Source organism: Megalops cyprinoides, chromosome 8 (assembly GCF_013368585.1).
Source record: "Megalops cyprinoides isolate fMegCyp1 chromosome 8, fMegCyp1.pri, whole genome shotgun sequence".
Classification (NCBI taxonomy): Eukaryota; Metazoa; Chordata; class Actinopteri; order Elopiformes; family Megalopidae; genus Megalops; species Megalops cyprinoides.
This window is the reverse complement of record NC_050590.1, coordinates 36,624,717-36,647,888: the sequence shown is the minus strand read 5'-3', so window position 1 is coordinate 36,647,888 and position 23,172 is coordinate 36,624,717. Positions and strand designations below refer to the sequence as shown.

The 23,172-nt window shown below is 40.6% G+C and overlaps 2 protein-coding genes across 3 annotated transcripts; one reads left to right on the top strand and one right to left on the bottom strand.

Annotated features, from left to right (window-relative positions):
• The first annotated feature begins 855 nt into the window (after positions 1 to 855).
• LOC118781875 (BTB/POZ domain-containing protein 1-like) lies at positions 856 to 7,194 on the top strand. 2 transcript variants are annotated; one of them, XM_036535003.1, is made up of 8 exons: positions 856 to 1,388; positions 2,054 to 2,210; positions 2,507 to 2,612; positions 2,747 to 2,944; positions 4,854 to 4,983; positions 5,124 to 5,211; positions 5,378 to 5,524; positions 6,362 to 7,194. In XM_036535003.1, the coding sequence occupies exons 1-8, from the start codon at positions 991 to 993 to the stop codon at positions 6,518 to 6,520; spliced, it is 1,383 nt and encodes a 460-aa protein (XP_036390896.1). In that variant the 5' UTR covers positions 856 to 990; the 3' UTR covers positions 6,521 to 7,194. The 2 variants fall into 2 exon arrangements, with proteins under 2 accessions (XP_036390896.1, XP_036390895.1); XM_036535002.1 differs by having other exon boundaries at positions 4,791 to 4,983.
• Positions 7,195 to 7,414: 220 nt separating this feature from the next.
• On the bottom strand, positions 7,415 to 23,172 carry glsl (glutaminase like). The gene is made up of 21 exons (XM_036534683.1): positions 23,118 to 23,172; positions 22,224 to 22,324; positions 20,907 to 20,974; positions 20,093 to 20,186; positions 17,956 to 18,088; positions 17,691 to 17,865; positions 16,348 to 16,460; positions 15,066 to 15,195; positions 13,395 to 13,462; positions 12,864 to 13,027; positions 12,722 to 12,780; positions 12,570 to 12,614; positions 12,353 to 12,411; positions 12,189 to 12,255; positions 11,964 to 12,014; positions 11,458 to 11,634; positions 11,200 to 11,331; positions 10,949 to 11,041; positions 10,389 to 10,450; positions 9,106 to 9,246; positions 7,415 to 7,685 (listed from the first exon to the last, which is right to left on the bottom strand). The coding sequence occupies exons 1-21, from the start codon at positions 23,165 to 23,167 to the stop codon at positions 7,589 to 7,591; spliced, it is 2,079 nt and encodes a 692-aa protein (XP_036390576.1). The 5' UTR covers positions 23,168 to 23,172; the 3' UTR covers positions 7,415 to 7,588.

Below are 23,172 nucleotides of genomic sequence, written 5' to 3'. Positions count from 1 at the left end.
CAGAGTGAATGGAAGTTATCTGTAGGTACTACACTATCCAGCAATCAGGTTAAGATAGTTGATGCCTTGATGCTGTGTGTTAATGATAGAGTTGAAAAAGGGAAATACTTTTTTGAGGTGTCTAGCTGATAGAACATGGTGTGAGTCCTATATAGCTGGATAATTCATTCTTATACTAATGGTGAGACAATGAGATAAAGAATGAGAATAGAAAGATGGAAGAGGTAGTTCTCCAGTACAATGTACAGTATATGTAGTACCTGCTCTGGGTGATCCTAATATATGATGTTTGACACTTTTAAGTTAGCTGTCCATTGCTCTCTGTCTTATTTTCTGAAGTAGCTACTGTAGCTAGCTAACCTTGTCAGCTATCATACAACCAGTGCTGCTCTCAAATGTGCAAATCAGTTGGTATAATTAATAATATGTCCAATTATTATTCATAAATAGTTTAAGACAAGGGTTATCAACAGCTTATTTTTTATTCTAATTAGTCTGCTCAATGGGAGATTAATGGAGTTTTGGATAACTTGTAAAAAATTAAGTTTTGTTTTGTTTTTTTTTAGCTGTTTGTCTAACAATTATATTAAGACAAATCTGCAAAGTCCAACAAATGGGTTCTTATGAGAAATAAAAGGCAACTTGATATTTTCCCAGTTAAACCATAAATAGTCTTGTTATTGTATTTTGTATTAATGGTATACCTACCATACGCATTCAGAATAGTTTTATGGAGTGTGCTACCACACTGTTTTATACGCTGTGAACTCAACGGTCAATGTGCGCCATCTGGCGGAGACATTGACCATAACAATAAACGGAAGTGTGTTCTGCCTGACGTCATTAATATGAATAGTAAACAGAGGCTATATAACAGTGAAAGCCGTGACCATCGAAAAAAAATGGTTCTAGACTGTCGAATTAGCGGTACATATTGCTGATATTTAGCGGTTCGGCCACATAAAGCTCACATACATCAAAACCGACGACATGGCAACTGCGCAAAATGTTGAAGGGCAAGCCTCGAACTTCGCACATTCAGGATCTGGGAGAAACGCAGCATCGCTCCCGAATGGAGCTGCAACCGCCGCAGCTGCGCCGATTTCCCCGTCTGCTGTAGGCCTGCCCCGGGAGCCCATGTACAACTGGCAAGCTACAAAGAGCTCCGTCAAAGAGCGCTTCACTTTTCTGTTTAACAACGAGTTGCTTAGCGACGTAAGGTTTGTAGTGGGGAAGGGCAGGCAGGCGCAGAGGATTCCGGCACATAAATTTGTATTAGCTGCAGGCAGTGCTGTTTTTGACGCCATGTTTAACGGAGGCATGGCGACCACCTCTGCTGAAATAGAGCTTCCAGACGTGGAACCAGCCGCATTCCTGGCATTGCTCAGGTAAAAGGAAATAAGGTCGTTCAGTAGCTTGGTTGGAAGCTGGCTAACCTCAAATGAAATATACAGGAAATTAAAATGGTGTAAGTTACTAGCAGCATCTAGCTGGTAAGATTTCTATGATTAACGACTCATCAAACGAGTTACTTTGAGACGCAGTTCACGGGTAAGTGACCAACTGGATGGGTTTTACACTCGTAGGCTGCATATATATCGTAAGGTTAGCTCACATATAACCAATTCCAATGTTATTATTCAGCGTTCCCTTTAGTTTGGCTTTAGTTATAATTTTGTATTGCAGGGGGGTCTGTGTGTTTTTATGAGCTCTATTATTGTTTTCAAAAGAAGTCCAGCTGTAATACAGCTTTAGTCCAGACCTTTTCAGAATGTTTCTGACAGCTAGTTATGTAGGCCTATGTATTAAAACATTAGGCTAGCTAGCTTAATGGATCTTTAATTCCTCTGAGTGCAACGTCTTGCTTTCTGTTTTTTCATAATCAGCCTTTTCATCGTGGGATGGTATTTTATTTTCATTGAATTATCTGAAGGACGTAAGTTTATTGAGGGTAGCTCTGCCACTTCACTTTTTTGTTTCATCTCCAAAATCGTTTGTCAGTTTGACGTTACGGTGTTGATTGCCTGTAATCTTCCTTCTCTGTTGCACAAAGGTTCCTGTACTCGGACGAAGTCCACATAGGTCCGGAGACAGTTATGACAACTTTGTACACAGCCAAAAAATACGCCGTTCCGGCGCTGGAGGCGCATTGTGTGGAATTCTTGACGAAACACCTCCGAGCCGACAACGCCTTCATGCTACTCACCCAGGTAGGGAAAGAAGCAGTGTCATTGACAGGTTATGTCAATGCGCTCTGCAACTGTGAAATGATTGGCCAAACCATTGCATTTCAGGTTTATTTCTCTGAAGTGGAAAGGACCATTGGTTGAGGCAGGAAATGGTAGTTCATACTTTTTGATAACATTTATTTAGACATAGGTATTTCTGTATTAGTCATAATTACAGGAGTGCATTACAGGCTTCGAGTGCTGTGCATATTTCTTAAATTTTGGAACATTTTCTGATCCAGTGTGTTTAATTTTATCTACTGTGATTCATTTTTTAGGCCCGATTGTTTGATGAACCACAGCTTGCTAGCCTCTGCTTGGACACAATAGATAAAAGCACCGCAGATGCAATAAACGCAGAGGGTTTCACAGATATTGATTTAGGTAACAGACATTTCAGCTTTTTGTTACGTTTCCATTTTGCCTGACAAAACTGTTGATTGGAGGATTTCAGCCCTGTCTATGTGCCATGTTTTTGCATGTAAGATTGTGTCATGACCTGCCTTATTTTTGTGCAGACACTCTTTGCGCTGTGTTGGAGCGGGACACTTTGGGGATTCGGGAAAGTCGCCTCTTTGGCGCCGTGGTGCGCTGGGCTGACGCAGAATGCTACAGACAGCAGCTGCCCCTCACCTCTGAAAACAAACAGAAAGTTCTGGGAAAAGCGCTGTCCCTCATCCGTTTCCCACTGATGACAGTGGAAGAATTTGCTGCAGGTGAGTGTCCCTATTGAGAAGACCACATTTTCTTTGTCTAATTTAAAATACAGACATTTTATAGCCATTAGCTATAAAATATAACACATGCAGGCATTCGTGGTTGTTTTCATAGTAGACAGTTCTGGTCAACATTATCGGCACCCATGTATTTTAAGTACATAATGTACAATATCTCCTAAAAAAAGCTGTGGTTGATATATACTCACATGTTTGAAACAGAACAGCACAGGATAAAACAATAACAATTTAAAAAGAAATGGTTGGAAAAAGTGTAAAAAACAGAAACATTGCCATGGACACAATTATTGGCACCCTTTTGAAGGATTCAAATCAGATTGAGAAGAAGTAGTAGACTGTCATTGCAGTGAAATTAGACGCATCTGTGATAAATTGTCAGTGCTCACCAAATACAAGAATTCTAAAGGGTAGAAGGCTAGCTCCAAAGACCTTGGCATCCCTGTTTCAACAGTGTGCAATGTTAAGAGGTTTGCTGCTCATGGAACTGTAAAGAACCTCCCAGGACAAGGTGGAAGGAGGAAATTGGATCAGAGAACTCTTCGGATGTTGGTGCGAACTGTGGGGGGGAAAAAAACACCCCATAAAACACCCACAGAGCTCAAGGGTGCCCTGGAGCAATCTAGAGTGATGGTTTCAACCCATATGCCACACACCAAACGAAGAACAGCTTTATGGGCAAAGGCCAAGGAGGAGGCCACTGCTGAGAAAAAAAACATAAAAAGGCAAGACTGATCTTTGCCAAAACCTACCTAGACAAACCACAATCCTTCTGGGAAAATGTTGTATGAACAGATGAAACCTAAGTAGAGCTCTTTGGCATTGCAGACCAGTGATTTGTTTTTAGGTGACGAAATGAAGCTTACAAGGAAAAGAACACCCTACCAACAGTTAAATATGGTGGAGGATCTGTAATGTTGTGGGGCTGCTTTGCTGCCTCTGGTACTGGAGGCCTTGAACATGTTAAAGGAACCATGAAATCAGAGGATTACCAAGGCATTCTAGAGCGAAATGTGTTACCCAGTGTCAGAAAACTAGGTATGGGTCGAAGATCATGGGTCCTCCAGCAGGACAGTGACCCAAAGCACACATCCAAAAGCACAAAAGAATGGATGAAAATGAAAAAATGGACTGTTTTAAACTGGCCAACAGTGAATCCTTATCTCAATCCGATTGAAAGTCTTTGGAAAGGGCTGAACCTGCCATTGGGGAAAAGGTATCCCACAAACATTCAAGTGCTTGAACAAATTGCACTTAAAGAGTCTGAGAAACTACCAGCAGTCAGGTGCAAGAAGCTTACACATGGCTACAAGAAATGTTTGGAGGCTGTCATTGCTGCTAAGGCTTGTGCAACCAAATATTAGGGAAGGGTAGTTTTAATGCTGTCCAGGTCACATTTTATATTTAGTCTGTGAAATCACTACATGTAAGTTGACAACACATCTTTTTTTGTTGAATGACTTTGGACATCCTATTAAAGTATTCTGATGATACAAAGTTGGTGCATTTCCAATTATTTCTCAAGATATTGTACATAATGTACTTAAAATACAGGGGTGCCAATAATGTTGACCAGAACTGGATGTGAGCTAGTTGACACAAGTGAACAGTTCATTACCAAAGGGTCAGTCCTTTGTATATTGTAATTAAACATAAGGTGATACATTAATGTGGATTGTAGTCCTAATACACAGTCTGTGCATGTCCTCTCCTGAAATACTAATGTATTTGGAAGTGTTCTGTTTCTGCTTTGTTTGTCTTTTTTTTTTTTTACATTTTTGAGAATAGAAGCACCGAAACAAGTTTGATATTCTTTCTCATGCAACAGGGCCTGCCCAGTCTGGAATTTTGTTCGATCGGGAGGTGGTAAATCTGTTTTTACACTTTACAGTAAACCCCAAACCCCGGGTTGACTACATCGACAGGCCAAGATGTTGCCTCCGTGGAAAGGAGTGCAGCATTAGTAGGTTCCAGCAGGTTGAAAGCCGCTGGGGATATAGTGGAACCAGCGACAGAATAAGGTGAGTTCAGCACACATACTGGCATCGCAAAAAGAACCAGGGAGCATCACCGTTGAAAATAAGTTTAACATTTAAAATGTTACCAGAGGTGAGTTTTTAGTTCCGTTTTTCCTAAATGTTTTTGTTTTTTGTTAATACAGGTTCAACGTAAACAGACGAATATTAATAGTTGGGTTTGGACTCTATGGATCTATTCATGGACCTACCGATTATCAGGTCAACATACAGGTAAGGCTGTGGTGTTTTTTTGGCTTTTTTTTTTGCTGATCTGACTTCCTGTAAGCTTGTTTCAGACATTGTCAGTTTTTAATTTGCTCTCAGATATAGTTTGAGAAGGTTGAATGAGGGTTTTTGTCTCTTGCTGAAATAAATGAATGTCCTTTTGTCCATGTAGATCATTGAGAGTGACAAAGGCCTAACGCTCGGACAGAATGACACAGGATTCAGTTGTGATGGAACTGCAAACACGTTCAGGGTCATGTTCAAGGAGCCTGTTGAAATCATAGCAAATGTCAGCTACACAGCTTGTGCGACCCTAAAGGTGAGTGTAGCCTGTTAGGAGGTCACAGTTCTCATCAGAAATATACTAATGCCTGCATTTTGACTTTTTAAAATTATTGTAGGATGTCTTGAGCACTGTTTTGAACAAGCACTGGAAACTAACATAAGCTGCAAATTTAAAAAAGTTGACTTTTTTCTGTGTTTACATGTACCCATCCCTCTCAAACAGTAAAATTTTTTTGAAAAAAATCTTGTGGAAAGCCTCCCAAGAAGAGTGGAAGCTGTTATAGCTGCAAAAGGGGGACCAACTCCATATTAAAGTATATGTATTTGAATACAATGTCATTACAATGTAATGGTCAGGCGTCCGAATACTTTTGTCCATATAGTGTACGTTAATGTGGAGTTGGTCCCCTTTTGCAGCTATAACAGCTTCCACTCTTCTTGGAAGGCTTTCCACAAGATTTTGGAATGTTTCTGTGGGAATTTGTGCCCATTCATTCTGTAGAGCATTATGAGGTCAGGGCTCTGTGCGGTCCAGTCAAGTTCTTCCACACCAAACTCATCAAACCATGTCTTTATAGTCCTTGCTTTGTGCACTGGGGCACAGTCATGTTGGAATAGAAAAGGGCCTTCCCCAAACTGTTGCCACAAAGTTGGAAGCATAGCATTGTCCAAAATGTCTTGGTATGCTGAAGCATTAAGATTGCCCTTCACTGGAGATAAGAGGCTTAGCCCAAACCCTGAAAAACAGGTGTGGCCAAATACTTTTGTCTATATAGTGTACCACCCCCCCCCCCTCCAACAACCTGTCCTGATGGGTACATTTTGATTGGTTGCAGATGTCATGTGACATTCTCTGGTTTCTATCATGCAGGGTCCAGATTCCCACTATGGTACAAAAGGACTAAGAAAAGTGACCCATGAGTCTGCAACAGGGACCAAGACCACCTTTTCCTTCTTCAGCTCTCCTGGAAATAACAATGGTACCTCTGTGGAGGATGGACAGATCCCAGAGATCATCTTCTACTCTTAAACCCAGAGGCCATTTAGCTTACCAGCCGATGGGAACAGCCCCAAACAAGACAGGAAAGGACGTACTCCATAATCAGGATAGCCAGGGCAAAGATCCTCTCCTGGCATGAGTCAGGCCTTTTGCACCAAACTGGCTTTTTTTTTTTTTGCTTCATACAGCTCGCTTAACTGGAATGCAGATAAATCCAGGAAAGGGGATCAGGTCAGGGATGTCACTCTTACAGCTGCATTTATGGTACATTTCCACCAGGATCCAAAATTATTGGGGAAAGACTCTTGGTCTCTTGTGTAAATAGCAGTAAACACTCCCCACATCGCCATCCAAGGGCCATCATCCTTCCATGGATGCAAAAAGGCAACAATGTGGTGATATCATGCAGAGCACCACCTCTCTCCTGTTTTGTTTGCATCTGTGGCTTAAGTAAAATGCTGAAATGTACAGATGCTTTCAAAGGTTGTGAATAGCTTCTACAGGAACATTTACAATGTTTGCAGGTTAAAAAACAAAAGTATGCTTGTAAATGAGGCGGGCCCAGTTGCTTAAGCATGTCAGTGTTGTAGTGGAAAAAAAGAAATTACTGTTATTTGCTGATACATTTTTTTCATTTATTTTATGTGATACAATATCCTGTGTTATTTAATGATACAAGCCTGGGCAATAAAGTCTGTTTGAGACCAAGCACATGCAGTCAGTAATTTGAATGAATTTCAACAATGTTTTGGATCTTTAAAGAATGTGCTTACAGAGGCTGCAAAGCAGAGCTCACAGTATGTGTACATCACAAATATGTTCAGCTTAGTACATCTATGAACTAAAAATTCAAAAGAAAATCAAATTATGGACTTGGATATGTGACAGCAGTAGATAACAAGCAGGTTTGTGGCTTGGGTGGAAGTTTTTGCTACATGTTTCTGCAGTGAGCAGTAAAGTGACAGACACGTGTAATGCTTTAGATGTCAATGACCGCATGACAGGTATGCATCAGCATGCACAGGGAGGAGTCTTGTGCAAGGCACTGCACTGTCTGCGCAGGCCAGCTGACCTGCTGCATGGCAGCAGCGCTGTGGTTCACACAGTCTCAGGATGATTGGTGTACTTCTTGAGGAGCCGGACTGCTTGAACACGATTGTTCCTCACTGCCTCCTGCAGGGGCGTGTTCCCCCACCTGCCGAAAAATTTAATTTGAATGATTTCCTTTTTTTTGGTAGCGGGGGGGCTTGTCTCATATGGATTCTGAAAGAATTTAGCAGTTTCCAGTCTGTAAATTGGCGTGTCAGGTATGGTGGAGAGGGTGAGCTGTGAAGATGATTTGAAGTGAAAGATGAATAAATCTGTAAGATTAAGTACAAGTTGACCACACGATTATCTTGGTCAGTACTGTTCAACAGGAAATGATACGAAAGCTGACAATTACCAAAAAAGGATTTTGGCTTATTTTAAGAGTAAAAATAAGATTATAATTTAGAAGTATGTAATTTTTCTCTTACTTGGGCCAAAGACACCTGTTTGGAGCACAAAGCAAAATCACCCAACTGCAATTGTTCCTCAAGACCATTTTTTTTCAGTTCGGATAAAAAAGTAATAATATATTTCGGTCCTTATTAACAATTTTCCAAAATGAATGCACATAGAAATAAATAATTAACAATCAGGCATTAAATTAAAAGAAAAACAAAAAATATTGACCAAAAAAGTGTAGGCTGAAGCTTTAGCTTATTATACCTACCCCTTTTACATAACCATGTTCGAATAGGCAACCCTTTCACTACTAGGTTTAGGCTATACAAAGACAAAATAAAACAAGCAAAAACAAAAGTTCCAAACATTTCATACACAATAATGCTCATACCTCAGTTATACATTTGTTTACCACCTTATTTTTAAACATTTTTTGTAAATTTCCTAAGTGAACTACACATTCTTAATTCCTTGTCACAACTATTCCACAAGTTTACCCCCTTTGACAGATATACATGTATTTTTTATATTTGTCCTTACCCTTTTTTTAAACATACTTATTCCCCTAAGTTCATACTGGCTCTCTCTAATTTCAAACAACCTCTGAATACAGTTAGGAAGTAAGTTATTTTGTGCTTTGTACAATATCTGTGCAGTTTTAAGATCAACTAGATCACATTTTAAAGCATTTAAGTTAGTGTGTTGGTTGGTTCATAATAATCCAATCGATTTACAATTCTTATAGCTCTCTTCTGTAGCATGAAAATTGGATTAGTATTTGTTTTGTATGTTTCCCCATACCTCCACACAGTAGGTAATGTATGGAACTATGAGAGAACAATACAGTATATATAAGTGAGTTCTGATTCAAGATATCTTTAGTTTTATATAATATTGCAATGGTTTTAGACATTTTTGTTTTTACGTTTTTATATGTGGTTTCCAACATAATTTATGATCAATTATCACACCCAGAAATTTATTTTCATACACTCTTTCTATTTCAATATCATTGATCATAATTTTAAGTTGATTATTGATACAAGACAGTCCATGAATTGTGGCTATCACTTCATGACGTGTTTCTGTCCTTGTCAATGGCTGAGAAACACATGATATTACTGTACCTGTCATTGGCTGAGAAATGCACCCCTGCGTTTTCTATCAGGAACATGATGACCTCTAGGTGGCCTTCTGAGGCAGCAACATGCAGGGCAGACCTCCCATCATAATCGACCGCATTCATATCTGCCCCCGACAAGAAGTACCTATGGAATCAATGTAGCGCACTCCTGAGGTTCATTGAAGTCTGCTGATACTGGTGATGAGGCTCCAGATAGAAGTTTCCCATAAGTACTGATTTAGGACCAGTTTTTCTGTTTGGTTTATAATGGTTAAGGTTAGAACTGCAGCTGGGGAATCTGGTCTTAGATCATCTTACAGGCAACCTCTGCTTTGAGCAGTGTTGACAGGGCAAGGCTTCACAACCTTGGCCCCGTGGACTGGTTTTGGTTCCAGCAGAGCTCAGTGTGGTTTGTTTTGTCCAATTATAGTTCATATTTAATATTGCTTCATATTTAATTCAGTATAGTTTACTCCCTCTCATTAATGGTGTGTCAACTGTCAATACAGACCAAGTGTAGATCAGTAATTAGCTAAAAAGCTGACTGATCTTGGTTAGAACAAAAACCAGTGCACACAGGGGGTCCCCAAGACAAAAACTGGGATATACTATCAATGGATGAAGCTGCCGTGAGCTGTCAGTCATTTAGCAACATGAACTAAACAAAACACTTTACCCACCAAGGTAAAAGACTTTGATTAGTTCATATCACTGAGTTACTGAAAGCACAGGGTATCGCATCCTGTTAATGAACTCTTGCATCATAAGGTAAAACCTGATTTTGACATCATGCTGTGAGCTATATGTTATCAGCTGAGGTGTTAACCGGGAGGTGGTGCTGGTAACACAGAAAATGTGTGTATGTTACAAGTAGAGTGCAGCTGTGTGGCATGTAGCTGGTCTGAAAACTCACTGTTGCCAGTTCAATCCCTAGCTCAGCAGTACTAGATTTGAGCAAGGAATTGACCTTGGATTGTAAATACGCAGCCTTCTATATGGGTAAAATAATATACAAGTTGCATTGAACAAGGGGTGTTGCCATGTACTAATAAATAATATCAGAAATAATAGGATCGATGCTGATGTGAAACAGCAGTAATGTAGTGGTAAGGAGCAGGGCTCATACCACAGGATTCCCATGTGGGGCACTGCTGTTGTACCCTTAGGCAAGGCACTTAACCTGAAGTGCTTCAAGAAATATTTGACTGTCAAAATGGATTACGTGAAAAAATGTAGCCATGTAAGTCACTCTACTAAACAGGCACAATGTAATGGAATGGAACTTACCTCCGTAAGGACTGCACATCTCCCCTGTAGGCCGAGAGTAAGATGTTCATTATCTGATAACCCTGCAACATGAGAGCAGATAGAGTGATACAAGTTAGACGCATGTACTGGCTCAGCAAGTGCACAAAACCAAAAGGTATCCTTCAGCAGGTTACTTAACCTGAATTTCCACAGTGGATCTTCAGCCATGTGGATGGATTCAGATTTGTTTAACATGCAAACATGTCCTTTTCATTTCACCACTGCACTGTAATCAGCTGTGCAGTTTTTCTGCATGTTGTTTATTATAAAATACTGTAATTCTGTATGCCGACCTATGGTAAAATATGTCAACACTTATGACACATTTAACAAAATATATACTCTTGCCACCTTACACTTATGTGTACTTTTATGCATGTATAAAAAAATATTTTTACTTTTAAACTTTCATCATAGGCAGAGTTGAAAGCACAAATGATAATACCTTATTAATATATATGTAATGTATATACAGTATTTGTGTTATATCTCTGTACATTTTTTTGGATCTAATTTTCTGACAGCAGAGGTCCACTGACCTCAGACTCCGCCTTCCATTGTCGGTAGGCCACCACCTGTCGGAATGGGGTTCTGACTTCAAAGCTGTGGAGCTGGAATGTTGACACCAATTCCTGCAGAAATTTCAGAAAGGCTGAAATTAAAACAGCTGCACAAATGAACACCCCCCCAGAAAAGGATTAACCATTACAGTTTCTATCTCCCTGGTTAGTTTGAGGGGTTCCTGGCTGATACCCCACATCTTGGTTGAGGGTTATGCTATGACCCCCACCTCACAGAAGTGGACAGACTTCCAGGAGTTTCCAAAGGCATCCAGCTCTGGCGACCAGCACATGAGTCCCAAGACACCGGGAACCACCATCAGCATGCCCCCTGATTGGCTGGATTTGGCTGGCACTGAAGTCTGTTGAACATAACACAAATGGATATCATCTGTCCAGACATCTCCAATGTCAGTTGTTATTTTTTAAAATATTTCTCTAACTTTCTGCAGTGTAAATGAAGTATGTCTATTGTGCACATTGCACACCTTAAAATGGAATGTTCTGGAGTAATCGTTCATTCCTGCCACTTGCATCATAGACAACATGCTTCGGGTGGATGAAGGACTGAGGACTTGGTCACCTGACAAGGGACAGAGCCCACCATTGGCTAATGTGGCTGCCATGGCAGCCCCAGACTCGCAGGTCACTTCTGTGGAAGAACACTGACACAAGTTTCCACCAGGTGAATTGCCAAAAGTTAATCTTTAAATTATGATGACTGAATTCATGAATGAAATCTGAAATGCATCTTGTGCTCAGGACACCCAAACCATGTGCACACTATAAATTAACAAATCCTAATATACAGATATCACAAAGCACAAAGAAAACAAATGTAGAAAGGACCTAAAATATGTATCTCACTGATTTTCAAATGTCAAATGTTTCTCAATGTTCTCAAAATTATGAGAAAATATTTTTTGCAGTTATAGTATATTTGTAAATCAAATATATATGTGCAGAAATGAAAAAAATCAGATCAAATATTTACCTGATGCAGTAAGTCTAAGGTGGTGTTAATGTCTATTGACTCTGGAAAACACTAACAGAAAAGAAGAAAGATCTACTAGAATTTACCAGAAATTATATACAGCTATAAAAATAAAAATAGATGAAAGACTACTTATTCTACCACTGAGAGTCTAAATGTTATTCTAAGACTATTCTAAGTCATTAATCTTATACTGGATGTTTTCAGATTTCTAAAATGACTTACTTTCTTTTCCTGAAGGTAAAAAGCAAGAGCATGTAGCCCAACGCTGTCCTTCCTCAAGTTCTGGTAACTGAAAACAGATGTATAACCACTCATATTACAAAAAATCCAAAATAATAAATACACAATTTTTAGCTATTTTTAGCAGTTGTTGAAATGTGAGATACCTTGTGCAGTTTATGCTGGCGTGCTCTTTGTTACACAGCTTTCTGATAACATTAAGAACCTGCCAAAAAAGAGCACAAAAGATTGCAGTGTCTTTTGCTGTTGCATGTACTGTATGGAGATGTTAGTTCTACTGTATGTGACAGTCTGACACACAGAGCAGCATTTTTGGCTTGGTTATAAGGATACAGCACTTTGCATGTTTGGAATGTGGCTTACCGACTCATATTTTTCGTCTTCCTCAGTGCCCAGCCGCGCTGCTAACTGTCAAAGTCAATACAAACAGGTCACCTAGCTGCAGAGGAGTGGCTCCTCACACCTGTTGCAGGCAAAGAGCTGTCTGAAAGATGTAGAGTTCACATATTCCATACCTGTAATAAGGAAGTGGTGATAATGGCACCTGTCTCAGTCAAAGGACTGTGCGGAACACCTGAAAGGACATGGAAAAGAATACTCTGTTACAGTACCTGATACTGCGTTGGGTGATATGGCGCAGATGTCTGCTTGGGTTACCTTGTTTGGTGAGCATGAAAGCCGACTCATACTTCGAAAAGTCTTCAACGCCCACATGTCTGTGCACATAATCAACACTGAGCTGGTCCACTGCGATGCCGTAAATTAGGGGCCAGGAAATCTCTCTCAAAACACAAGGCTCGGCACTGTCTCCAATGCACAACCTGGGAGAGTACAGCCAAAACTGCCTGAGAAAACTGTTATCCACTACAGACAAACTGGAGCAGTGCAGCCAGACCAGCGGGAGAAAAATAATCGCATAGTCAACAAGGAACAAACTTGGAACAAATTTAGGCCAGTTTGAGAAAACTGCCATCCCCCAGACACTGGAGCAGTACAGCTCATCCATGGTGCTGTACTTCCTTCAGCTAAAACAGTGGGATGAAATGGCCTGATGACATAGCATATGTTAGCATAGTTTGAATATAGTGTTGCTTTGTAGGCAAGATTGACAGTAAAAGACTTGAATATGAGGACTGCATGGTCCGAAACACGTGGAAGTGTGGTTTTCCCCCTCCAGCAGCGCAGTACCTTTGACCGTCGACCGTGCAGATGGAAACTCCCCATTTTCCACTGTTTCCGCTGACCGAGCCTAGTTCCTGGTGAAGACATCAGAAGCAATGGATATCTGCTGGGTGCTTTCTAGTCTTATCAGCTCAAACCCAACTGGTTTTTTCTGGATCATCTACTTCGAATTCATCCTCCTGCTTTCATCATCATCTATATTACAGGCAAAATACAAACGTGATGAAAATCATGGCTGGCAGTTTTCAGTGAGCCTATTCAAATGTTAAAAATTAAGTGCTTAATTTGTAATGTTGGGGTTCACTGTTTAAATTAGTCACTTAATTCCAGCCATTCTGACTGCATGAATATATGGACAGTTAGCTTTTTCAGTACCACAATGCTGAAATATTGTAATATTGCAGGCTTGGCAGAGGGAATGAAACCAGCGTGTAGACAGGACATTAGTTTTATCTTCTACCTCCTTCTTTACTAAAAGCCTCTTTATTACCTGGAGCATGGATATGCTTCAAAAGTACCTAAAGAACAGTGCTTTTACCCAGAAGGTAAACTTTCTATGAGCTGGTATTGTAACGACTCAGGTAAGGACTCAGTCGCAGACCACGAGAGCTTCAGGTTCCAGGCAGGTTTATTGAAAAATGCAAAACTAAAGCGATATCAAAAACGGGCACGGTCGAACCCAGGAAGGCAGTCCGAGGGCAGAATCAGGGGCAGAGAACAGGAACAGGCAGGGTCAGGAACCAGGTAGGTAGGTGATCAGGCAATAGGACAAGGCAGCAGGCAGAAATGAAGTCGAAGTCGAAGTCGAAAACGGTAATAAACGGAATCGAGAAATACAGCAGGGACGAAACAGGTACAGAAACAGGTGTGCGGGCAGGCAGGTGGAGCAGATCAGGAGGGTGGAGACAGGGCGGAGAGCGGGGCAGGGCTGGAACACAAGGAGAAACAAACAAAAGCACATGGACAGGGGAAAAAAAACAAAAACACCATAGCTAGGGAGGCGGAGTACTGACAGGGATACTTAAGCTTGCCTCTCCCACTCAGGCTCTATGTACAAGTAATGCTTATCCATGTCGCCCTAAAACTGATTCCACCCAAGACCTGGTTACATGCCCAGTCTCACAAATCACATATTAGAAGGTAATTTGATGCAAATGAACTAAATATAGTCTCTCACAGGAGGCTGGGACAGATAGGCAGAGTTGCATGACATCACAGAGTGCTGCTCTTAGTAAGGGATTTGGCATAGAAAACTGCATTCTAGCTCAGGGCACCAGTGTTCTGCTGGAGTTAATGCATTACATTACATTACACGCATTTAGCAGATGTTATTATCCAGAGTGACTTCCAGCACAGAAGAACAGAAGTGTATCCCTCCAAGTAGTAAGAACAACAGTGACAGACCACTCCCAGACCAGCACGTGCATGAACAACAGCATTCAAGCATCACCACAAGCGTGACTTTCTCTAATGCCTACATAATTTGGATTTTTGGCTACATCACTTCAGAATCTGTTGCCTTACTCCCCCTCCTGGTCAATTTCTGTCTCAAAAGAAAGTTTCTGATTTCTAATAGGAAACCTAAGTGGCAATTTTCATTTTTACTTTCATTTGCATTATTGATTGAACTCTCAAACAAGGAGGGGGGGGGGGGGGGGGTACTGGTCGGGTACACACCTTTGTGGGAGACAGGTGTTTGCTCTTCAGAAAAAGCTTCTGTGTTTCTTCGGAGAACGTGGAAAAATCCGGAATGACAAACCGCCCTTGCAGCGCTTTCAGGATGAAAGACACCATGCCAGTCACACACCTGTAGTCAGGGGCAAATGACAGCCCATCAAATACTGCCATGTGAAGAATTTGACACCCGCTACAGAGTGTTCCATTTTTTTTTCAGGTAGATGTACATGCTAAATAGAATGCTTTGCTTTTGTCTGAATCAATTTTGCTATTTACTGTAAAGAGAGGGCAGAAAACCCATTTTCATAATGCTAGTCATCCTGAACCCATTTGTGATTGTTTAACATGATTAACAAGCATCCCAGTTTAAATAAGCACCAGCCAATCGCAGTCAATTATAACTTATTTTTCATGCCACATGTAAATCATGTTAGAAGAAAAACAACAACTGGTTTTAAGTTAAAATTCTGGATTCTCTCTCGTCGGCAAAACTAATGTAACTGATTGTCAATCTAATGTAACACAACTTTTTTGTTACAGTTAAAAGCATTTTTAAAAGTACTCAAAAGTCTAATGCTACCACATTAGACATGATTAATTAAGAATAAATTTATTGGGGCTCTGACAGCAAAAGCACTCGTTTCAAGTGCAGGCTGAGCCCTATGACTTGGATTCAAAATCCGCCATGTCATTTGCTTACAGTGGCCAGGAGCCCACATTGGGAAAACAGATTGGATTTGTTCCACCAGGAGCAGGAGTGGGCTGGTCAGCAAGAATCCCTTCAGCACACAGCTCACTTCACCATGGGATTGGACTGAATGCCTATGAGTTACTCAGATAGTGTCAGGAAGATACACTTGTTCTCTGGTAGCATTTGCCTCTTGGTCCACTGTGGGACTTGTAGTATGGAAACTAGTCATGGTAGGCATATGTGTGTATCAGAAGACTGCATGCACCTAATGAGTGCATACTCCTGAATGAGGTATGCAACTATTACTATGGTGGTGCCTAAAGGTTTAATTGGCAGCTACTAAAAAGTTAAGTGTAAAAGGGGGTAGGACGGTAGGAATGCTAAATAAATTTACAAAAATCAGCTACTGATGGGTGATCCTTACTAAAAGCAAGGTTTTCAATCAGGGAAATGGGACATCATCAGACTAAAGAAGAGCCCTCTATCTCCCCTATCCATATCTCACTGACTGCCACTAAGAAAAGAGCTTATGTAGACAATGACTTGTTAATATATTTTTGATAAATTTCCCCTCCAGGGTGACAGTCTGACCTGTGGAATGTGTTTCTGTCTACAGTTCCATCAGCTTCCTGGAGCTTCTTCATCAGTAAGTAACAGTCCTTAATCCTGGGGTCTGATTTCTGAATCCCAGAGCTCCACACTGCCTACAGGTAAAGAAGTGGAGTACTCAACCTTGCAGTTACCATACACAAGTTATACATGTAACCCACATAAAATGTACCCTCACTGAAAGGGTTAATTTCTGCCTGGTCATGCGTAGTAGACGGTAGAGGGAGCACGCACGCACGCTCTCATTTTTCTTCCCCGGATACCAAGATCAATGCAGACAGAGAAAATTAAGCAGAAAGTTGAGAACCTTTTACTTTACTTTTAATAATTTCTTTGAAGCCAAATCATCACCATTAGAGTACATATACGTAGGAGACATCCCTGGAAAAGTACAGAACCCAGAAGACTTTTTTTTTTCCCGTGCAGTTCTGCTATTTTTTTTTTTGAAACTCCGGTTGGGTTTTTTTTGTGTATACACATATGCAAGAGTCAAGATACAGAGATGGCGAGCCAGAGAAGGTCCAGCGAGCTGCGTTGCCTGTGCTAGAGGAAGGACTGCGTGTGCGTCGATCGTCCTGTCCTGTGCAACTCCCACCATACTCCTCCAACGGATCGGGGCAACTGGATATCAACCGAGCAGCTAAGCAACAGGAAATTTAAAGAGATCTCTAATTTTTTTCCTTTCAAATCAAATTACCGGTAGATGGGACTTTGCTTTGCTTTATTTTTATATCTAGAAGCCATAAGGTTGCAACATAATTTTCTTTAAAAAAAAATGTTAGTACCAGAGTAGTAAGATTTTAGTTAAAGACCTTATGAGTAAAAGAGCGCTCATTTTATTTTTATACTTGTAGCAAATCGAATAGCAAATTGGTCAGGAAAGTTTCTTTTGCCATTACCTTGAGAGATATATTTTGTTTTTTATACTGAACTGTAAATATTTAAAAGTGAGGACATTTGAGCTTCATGTGGTTGATAATAAATGTGCCGGCAATATTTTGTTTTTCCTTACCAAATTCTCATTGAGTTCTTATTCCTCCGTAACCGGACCTAGAGTGGGTGTTTACTTTAGATGCGTTCATCCAGTGACTAGCCCAGCCTACTCCACAGACAAGCCAGATCAGAAGATACTAGGATTTGATTTGTTCTCTACTGTAACATTACTCACCCACGGTGTTACATTCAGATGTAACTGTATGTGTGTGTGTGTGTGTGTGTGTATCTATCAGAGGTTGTATTTAATTCAGTCTTAACTAGCCTCACTCAAATGAAATGTTTTTTTTTTTAAGAAAGAACAGGCAGAATATGAAAATGTTTTACTGTACCTCGAAAAACTGCATCACGCTGATTCTCTCATCAGAGGCAAAACTCTCAAACAGCACATCGGCCGCCCTGTATATATAAGACTGGTAGTGATTCCTTATGAAACTCAACACCTGCATTACACTTTCCATCAACCTGTATTTTTGCTGAAGTTGTTTTGTGTCAACACGGGGCATTTTTCAGCCACAAGTGTTTAATCTACTGCATAACCCTATGTAGGTAGTGATGGTTTACCCCATGCCAGTTCAGGGTAGCTAGAAGACCTACAGTTTCCGTTTCCCAGGGTTCTGCTGGGTCTCCAGCCTGTTGATGCTGTGCCAGTAGGGGTTGGTATTCCGCCCTGATTCTCCATTTGGTCCGGCAATCCTTTGACTCCCACTGCTGACTAGTAACGGAGAGCCTGCAGATTAAAAACAAATCTGTGGCTCACATAAAAAATTAATACCAGTCCTCACAAGACTGAACTACTTGATCCATTTCTCAGAGATTGTTTGTAAGTTCCATGAAAAAATTTAACATTTTGCTGGAGTGTCACTTTAAATCAGTAAGGCTTAGTGTGCTCAGTGAATGCTGATATTTACATTTACATTTATTCATTTGGCAGACGCTTTTATCCAGAGCAACTTACAAGTGAGGTACAACACAACACAATGATGATTGTGTTGTACTGTGCTTCACCTGTGATATGATATGATATGATATGATATGATATGATATGATATGATATGATAGTTATACTATGAAGGGATAGACATTTTCTCTTCTTTCACCTCTGGAATAATTTTGCAAGAATTTTTGTCCAATGCTTGGAATAAACTACAAGGGAAAGTGTTTTAACTCAAGCAGTGAAATGACAGCAGCCTCCACATTAGCAGGTGTCGGTTTAATCTGTATTCTGCAGGGAAAGATATTTCTCTCACACACATAATAAAGTCACGAATAGAACAGAGTGTTTTTACTTGCACTTGAGCCTTTATGCATTTCATCCTTGCACACTTTGCCATTGGGGTGTATACGTCCATTCATGTATTTATACAGGTTGTCACGAACTGAACGCCGTGCCATTTGTGGAAGACGCCATCGATTCCGTTTCACAACACTAAACACATTTTTGTGAACTTGTAAATTCCCGGTGCCGGCGGAACATCAGCGGGATTGGCGAGTTTAAAAATAAAGATGTCTAGCTGTAGGTGAATGGTTGTAAAGAGCAGTTGAAAAGGTGGTAGTTATGCTTAAAAAAAAGCGGGGGGGGTGTAGAAACGAACTTTAAAAGTTGAAATGCTAATTAAGGTAACTACAGCATAGAGATGCCAGGGAGTCCTGCTGGCGAATCAAACACAGTTAAAAAAAAAACTCTTAATCAATGATTCTTTAGGGTCATTGTAATTGGTAAATAAGGGGGGAAACAAAGGAAGTACTTACACACCGGTTTGCCATGGTGTGGCTGTAAAGGGGGGGGGGGGGGGGGGGGGGCGGGTGAAACCATGCACTTAAAAAGAGGTGGGTTTCGTCCAGGGCGAACCAAACAGTAAACAGCAGGGGGAGAATATATGTGAACACACAGCTTCTATGATGGTTGTAAGTGTATTACAGTATCCCTTATTGTATGCTACTCCTGAATAGCAGTTGTCTTTCCTTATGTGAAGTAATAGGAAATGGAAAACCATGTAAATCAAAGTATGTGTCTGAGTGTTTGCTGTATCCCAGGGGGAGGGGCTTCAGGTTTATAAGGCCTGGGTAGAGCACCCTCGGGTGTCTTTCCAAAAATGTGAAGCACGGGAGAGTACGCTAACTCTCCTGGGGTGTGCTATAGGGCCCAGTTGGGGCATAGCCTACTAGTACAAGTAAATTCAGGGTAATCTCTTTCTTTCTTTTCTTACTTTTGTTTTGCCAAGTTTTGTTGTTTGTTAGTACATGTAGCTGTTGCACTGTAAATACCTCGCATTAGTAATTCGGGCACCTGTAAATAAACCACTAGGTTTGGAACTTCCTCATCCCTCTGACGTTTTTATTATGCCAACCGTCGGCATCCCAACACAGGTCCTATGTCAATTTTTAATGCCATCATGACCTTTTGAGTAAACTGTATTCCTATATGTTTGTGCTTTGAGAGTGTTTTACACCAGTTTTAAATAATAAACAAATACCAAATGTGTAAATGATCGGATGCAGGTGAAACATAGCTGAGAGAGTGTCACATTTGTCAGGTACTGAAGTTAATGTTGAGCATCACCCTGCTGTTTGCACATCCGGATAGCTATGGATGGAAATGAAAAGAAAGGCCTTTTAAAATTATTTAAGGTATCCCTGCTCTGTGAGAAATTCATGGAATATATCGGTGACTGTGACACTGTGTGCTGCTTGCTAACTTGTACTCTTTCATTCAGCCTTACTACCAGTTTACCTGGTGATCCTGCAGTCACAAAGTTGACAGATTTCTGAGACTGGAATGCATTTCTTGGTATTGGGCTTGCAATGTTGACTGCCTCAACAGTTTCCTTGGGATACAAACACAAGAAGATCAGATGGAGAAATTCCACTTTACCACAAATCATCTTTGACCAGGATATCTGGAGTGCCACAAAGTCATATTAATGTGATTGCTTTAAAGAAAATGTCATATAATGTCATCTCCCATCAAAATGCTCAGACTCAAAGTCCATAATCCATTAGGGCAAGCCCACATGATTTTCCTGTGGCGCAGAATGCCATCCCTATAACAGAGTGTACTTCCTCACCAATTTGCACTTAGTTCTTATTGTAGTGTGTACATCCAAAATGGATGACATGAAGTCCTGCATTCTCATGGAAACTGGAATAATCTTGGGTGACTTCAAGAAAGCATTCTTTTAATATCAGTTTTCAGATGACACAGGCTAGTTTCCATCACACAGGCCTTCCTCAATGCAGCAAAGAGGTTAAGGTCAGTGTAGCGCAGAATGTAGGTGTGACTGAGGCACAGTTGCCTTACTTGTGGCTACAAACTGTAGGAGTTCCAAAGATTTTTCACTTTGTGTCCTCCAGACACTAAATATATGCAAGCTGGCAACTCCTCACTAAAACCTACAGTAGCACACACTAACCCTATAATGTGCCTATGTTAACTTAGTTCTTCTTGCCGGTGCATGGTGTGTGCGCGCGCGGGGGGGGGGATCGTGTGAATTCTTCCACCATCTGCTGCACTCTGCTGAGAGGTGCAGACAGGGCTGGGCCTGTACCTGGCTTTCAGTGCTCTTTGCCTCAGAAGAATTCCTCTCCTGATGGGACTCTGTCATCAGGCCATTCTCTGAAACACAAGGAAGGCTATTATGCTAGGTAAGCAGTAAGGGACTGGGGGGAGGGGAGAATGGCATGAAGGAGCTGAATGATATTGGTTCTTGAAGGCGTTGCTAACTTCTACCCGTTTCTTGCTGCTAGTTATAGCCCCATTGTTGTCTCTGCTATTTATGAACATTCTGAAATACATAAAAATCCCACAAAACACCACTCCCTGAATAGAATGCAACCCCAGTAAAATCACTGCTCTGCTCTACTCTGGTCCCACTTGGTACATTTAATGACTTTATTTTTAACATGCTGGCTTGAAAATTCAGCAGCATGTGCTCTGGGAGTAGTCATTAAGTCACCACAGACAGAAAAGTGGTATGTTCTTACTTGGAGCTCCCATTTAGCCTTGAAGGGCTGTAACATTTTTTAAGTGCTCTGAGGCTAACAGGTTTGGAAGTATTAAGAACTACTAAATAATCTTCATATTTGATTAGCAATCATTTCCAGTGTAGCTTACATAACATTGTTTTCAGTAAACATTGAAGGTTGTGTAAACAACAATGTAATTCATATGATATTCTATTGAGAAATGTGTAGTTGATCTCTAAGAAATCATGTGCTTGAGAAAAAATGAATGCCTTGTAACAATTGAGATCACTTGGCTTACTTACTGGTCAAAGCACAACCAACAAGAGAATCTGATTGTCAGTATGAGCTTGATTTTTTTTGCCCAAAAGCGACCGTATTATATTGGAACATTCCAGACAAAAGAATGCAGACAGCATTTCCTTCAAAGCAGGAGGGTGTTTCTGAGGGGGGTCACACATACTGAGAAACTATGAGTCACCTGTGAGAAACTGAGAGCATATGTACGTGAAGTTACAGGTGAACTGCACTTACATGCATGTGAACAGAATGACAGATAAGGTGATCATTCAGAGGATGTGTGCATGTATCTCCATGTTCACTTAATACATGACTTCTACTGGTTTTTCTATATAGAACAGATACCACATCAGTTTTTCTGGATCTGGTTTTGGTCTTGACCACGCCCACTTCTGCTTTAAAATCTCACAGCCCAGAGAACCGCTGGCCCTGTTTAATTAAACCTGACCGACAATGAATCACAGATAACGCCCACACAGCTCTTCCTGTTAAAGCTTGTTTAAATCTGGCCCCAAGTCAAGACCATGTTGACTGAAAATCACAGGGTGAAAAGCCACAGGGCTTAGGTCGTGGTTTGGCACATATGTATGCTACAGACCTACCTCTCATATCATCCTCCTTTTCTGGCTCCAGCAATTTGTTCCCATCCAAACCACCATATCGCTTTCTCCATTTACGACGCAGTGACGGCGTTCTCTGGAAGCTAGCAGAGGACAGCACTGATACTTAAATGTGCTGTTACATTTCAAGGCACACAACTTTGAAATACGCAGCACTGAATGATGATGTACCTCATCAGCACATTGATCAGATTGTAATGTGTTGTACTAAGTTTTTAAGTCTTGAGTTTTTGTATGGTGCTTGAATTGTACTGGATACAGCAACAATGCTTTCCACATTGTAAATTTTGGATTTAGGTTGTGGATGTTTCCTTCACATCTGTAGAACTTCACAAATTTCTTTACTGTACTTTCAACTTGCACTACTGTCTTTACTGTAGCACCATATTACACATTTTCAGCTTTGTTTAGATGAGTCACTGATGCTCTGGTTAAAAGCATCTTCGAAATCCAAATGAGTAAATGTAAACACAAAAATGAGTCTTACCACGAGTAGTGTATGTGTGTGTGTGTGTGTATGCTCATGGCTGCCAATAAGAACAATGGCATGGCTATCACTCACTATTAGTGCAGGCAGAGACACCAGGCCATGCGGTACTATTATGGTTGTGTGTCTGACTGTTCAGTCTGCCAATGAGTTCTACATATTTTAGAGGACATACTTTCATATTAAAAGTACTGGGAAAGGACACACAATAGGATAAATTGTTCACAACAAAAGACAAAGTGACAATATGAGCAGTACACAATTTATTATAAAACTCAGTACTTAGATAACAGTTGTTGCATGTTGTAGCAAAACACAAATTGGATATTGTGTCTAATATTTAGACAATTTCATCCGGCTGCACAGTGTACTGAGTTGATTAAGCTTACCAGAGATAAGACTTTTCATCACTGCGGTCCTGACTCGGGCTGTTTTCCATTGGGA

What these genes read in the sequence shown, in the direction of transcription:
- glsl (XM_036534683.1), bottom strand. Translation starts at nt 23,167, where the DNA reads ATGGAAAACAGCCCGAGTCAGGACCGCAGTGATGAAAAGTCTTATCTC. An exon ending in GATGAAAAGTCTTATCTCTG is followed by an intron (nt 22,325 to 23,117) that starts GTAAGCTTAATC and finishes GTCCTCTGCTAG; the next exon opens with CTTCCAGAGAACGCCGTCAC. An exon ending in TGTGACTGCAGGATCACCAG is followed by an intron (nt 18,089 to 20,092) that starts GTAAACTGGTAG and finishes TTTAATCTGCAG; the next exon opens with GCTCTCCGTTACTAGTCAGC.
- LOC118781875 (XM_036535002.1), top strand. Translation starts at nt 991, where the DNA reads ATGGCAACTGCGCAAAATGTTGAAGGGCAAGCCTCGAACTTCGCACAT. An exon ending in GCATTCCTGGCATTGCTCAG is followed by an intron (nt 1,389 to 2,053) that starts GTAAAAGGAAAT and finishes TGTTGCACAAAG; the next exon opens with GTTCCTGTACTCGGACGAAG. An exon ending in TTTCACAGATATTGATTTAG is followed by an intron (nt 2,613 to 2,746) that starts GTAACAGACATT and finishes ATTTTTGTGCAG; the next exon opens with ACACTCTTTGCGCTGTGTTG.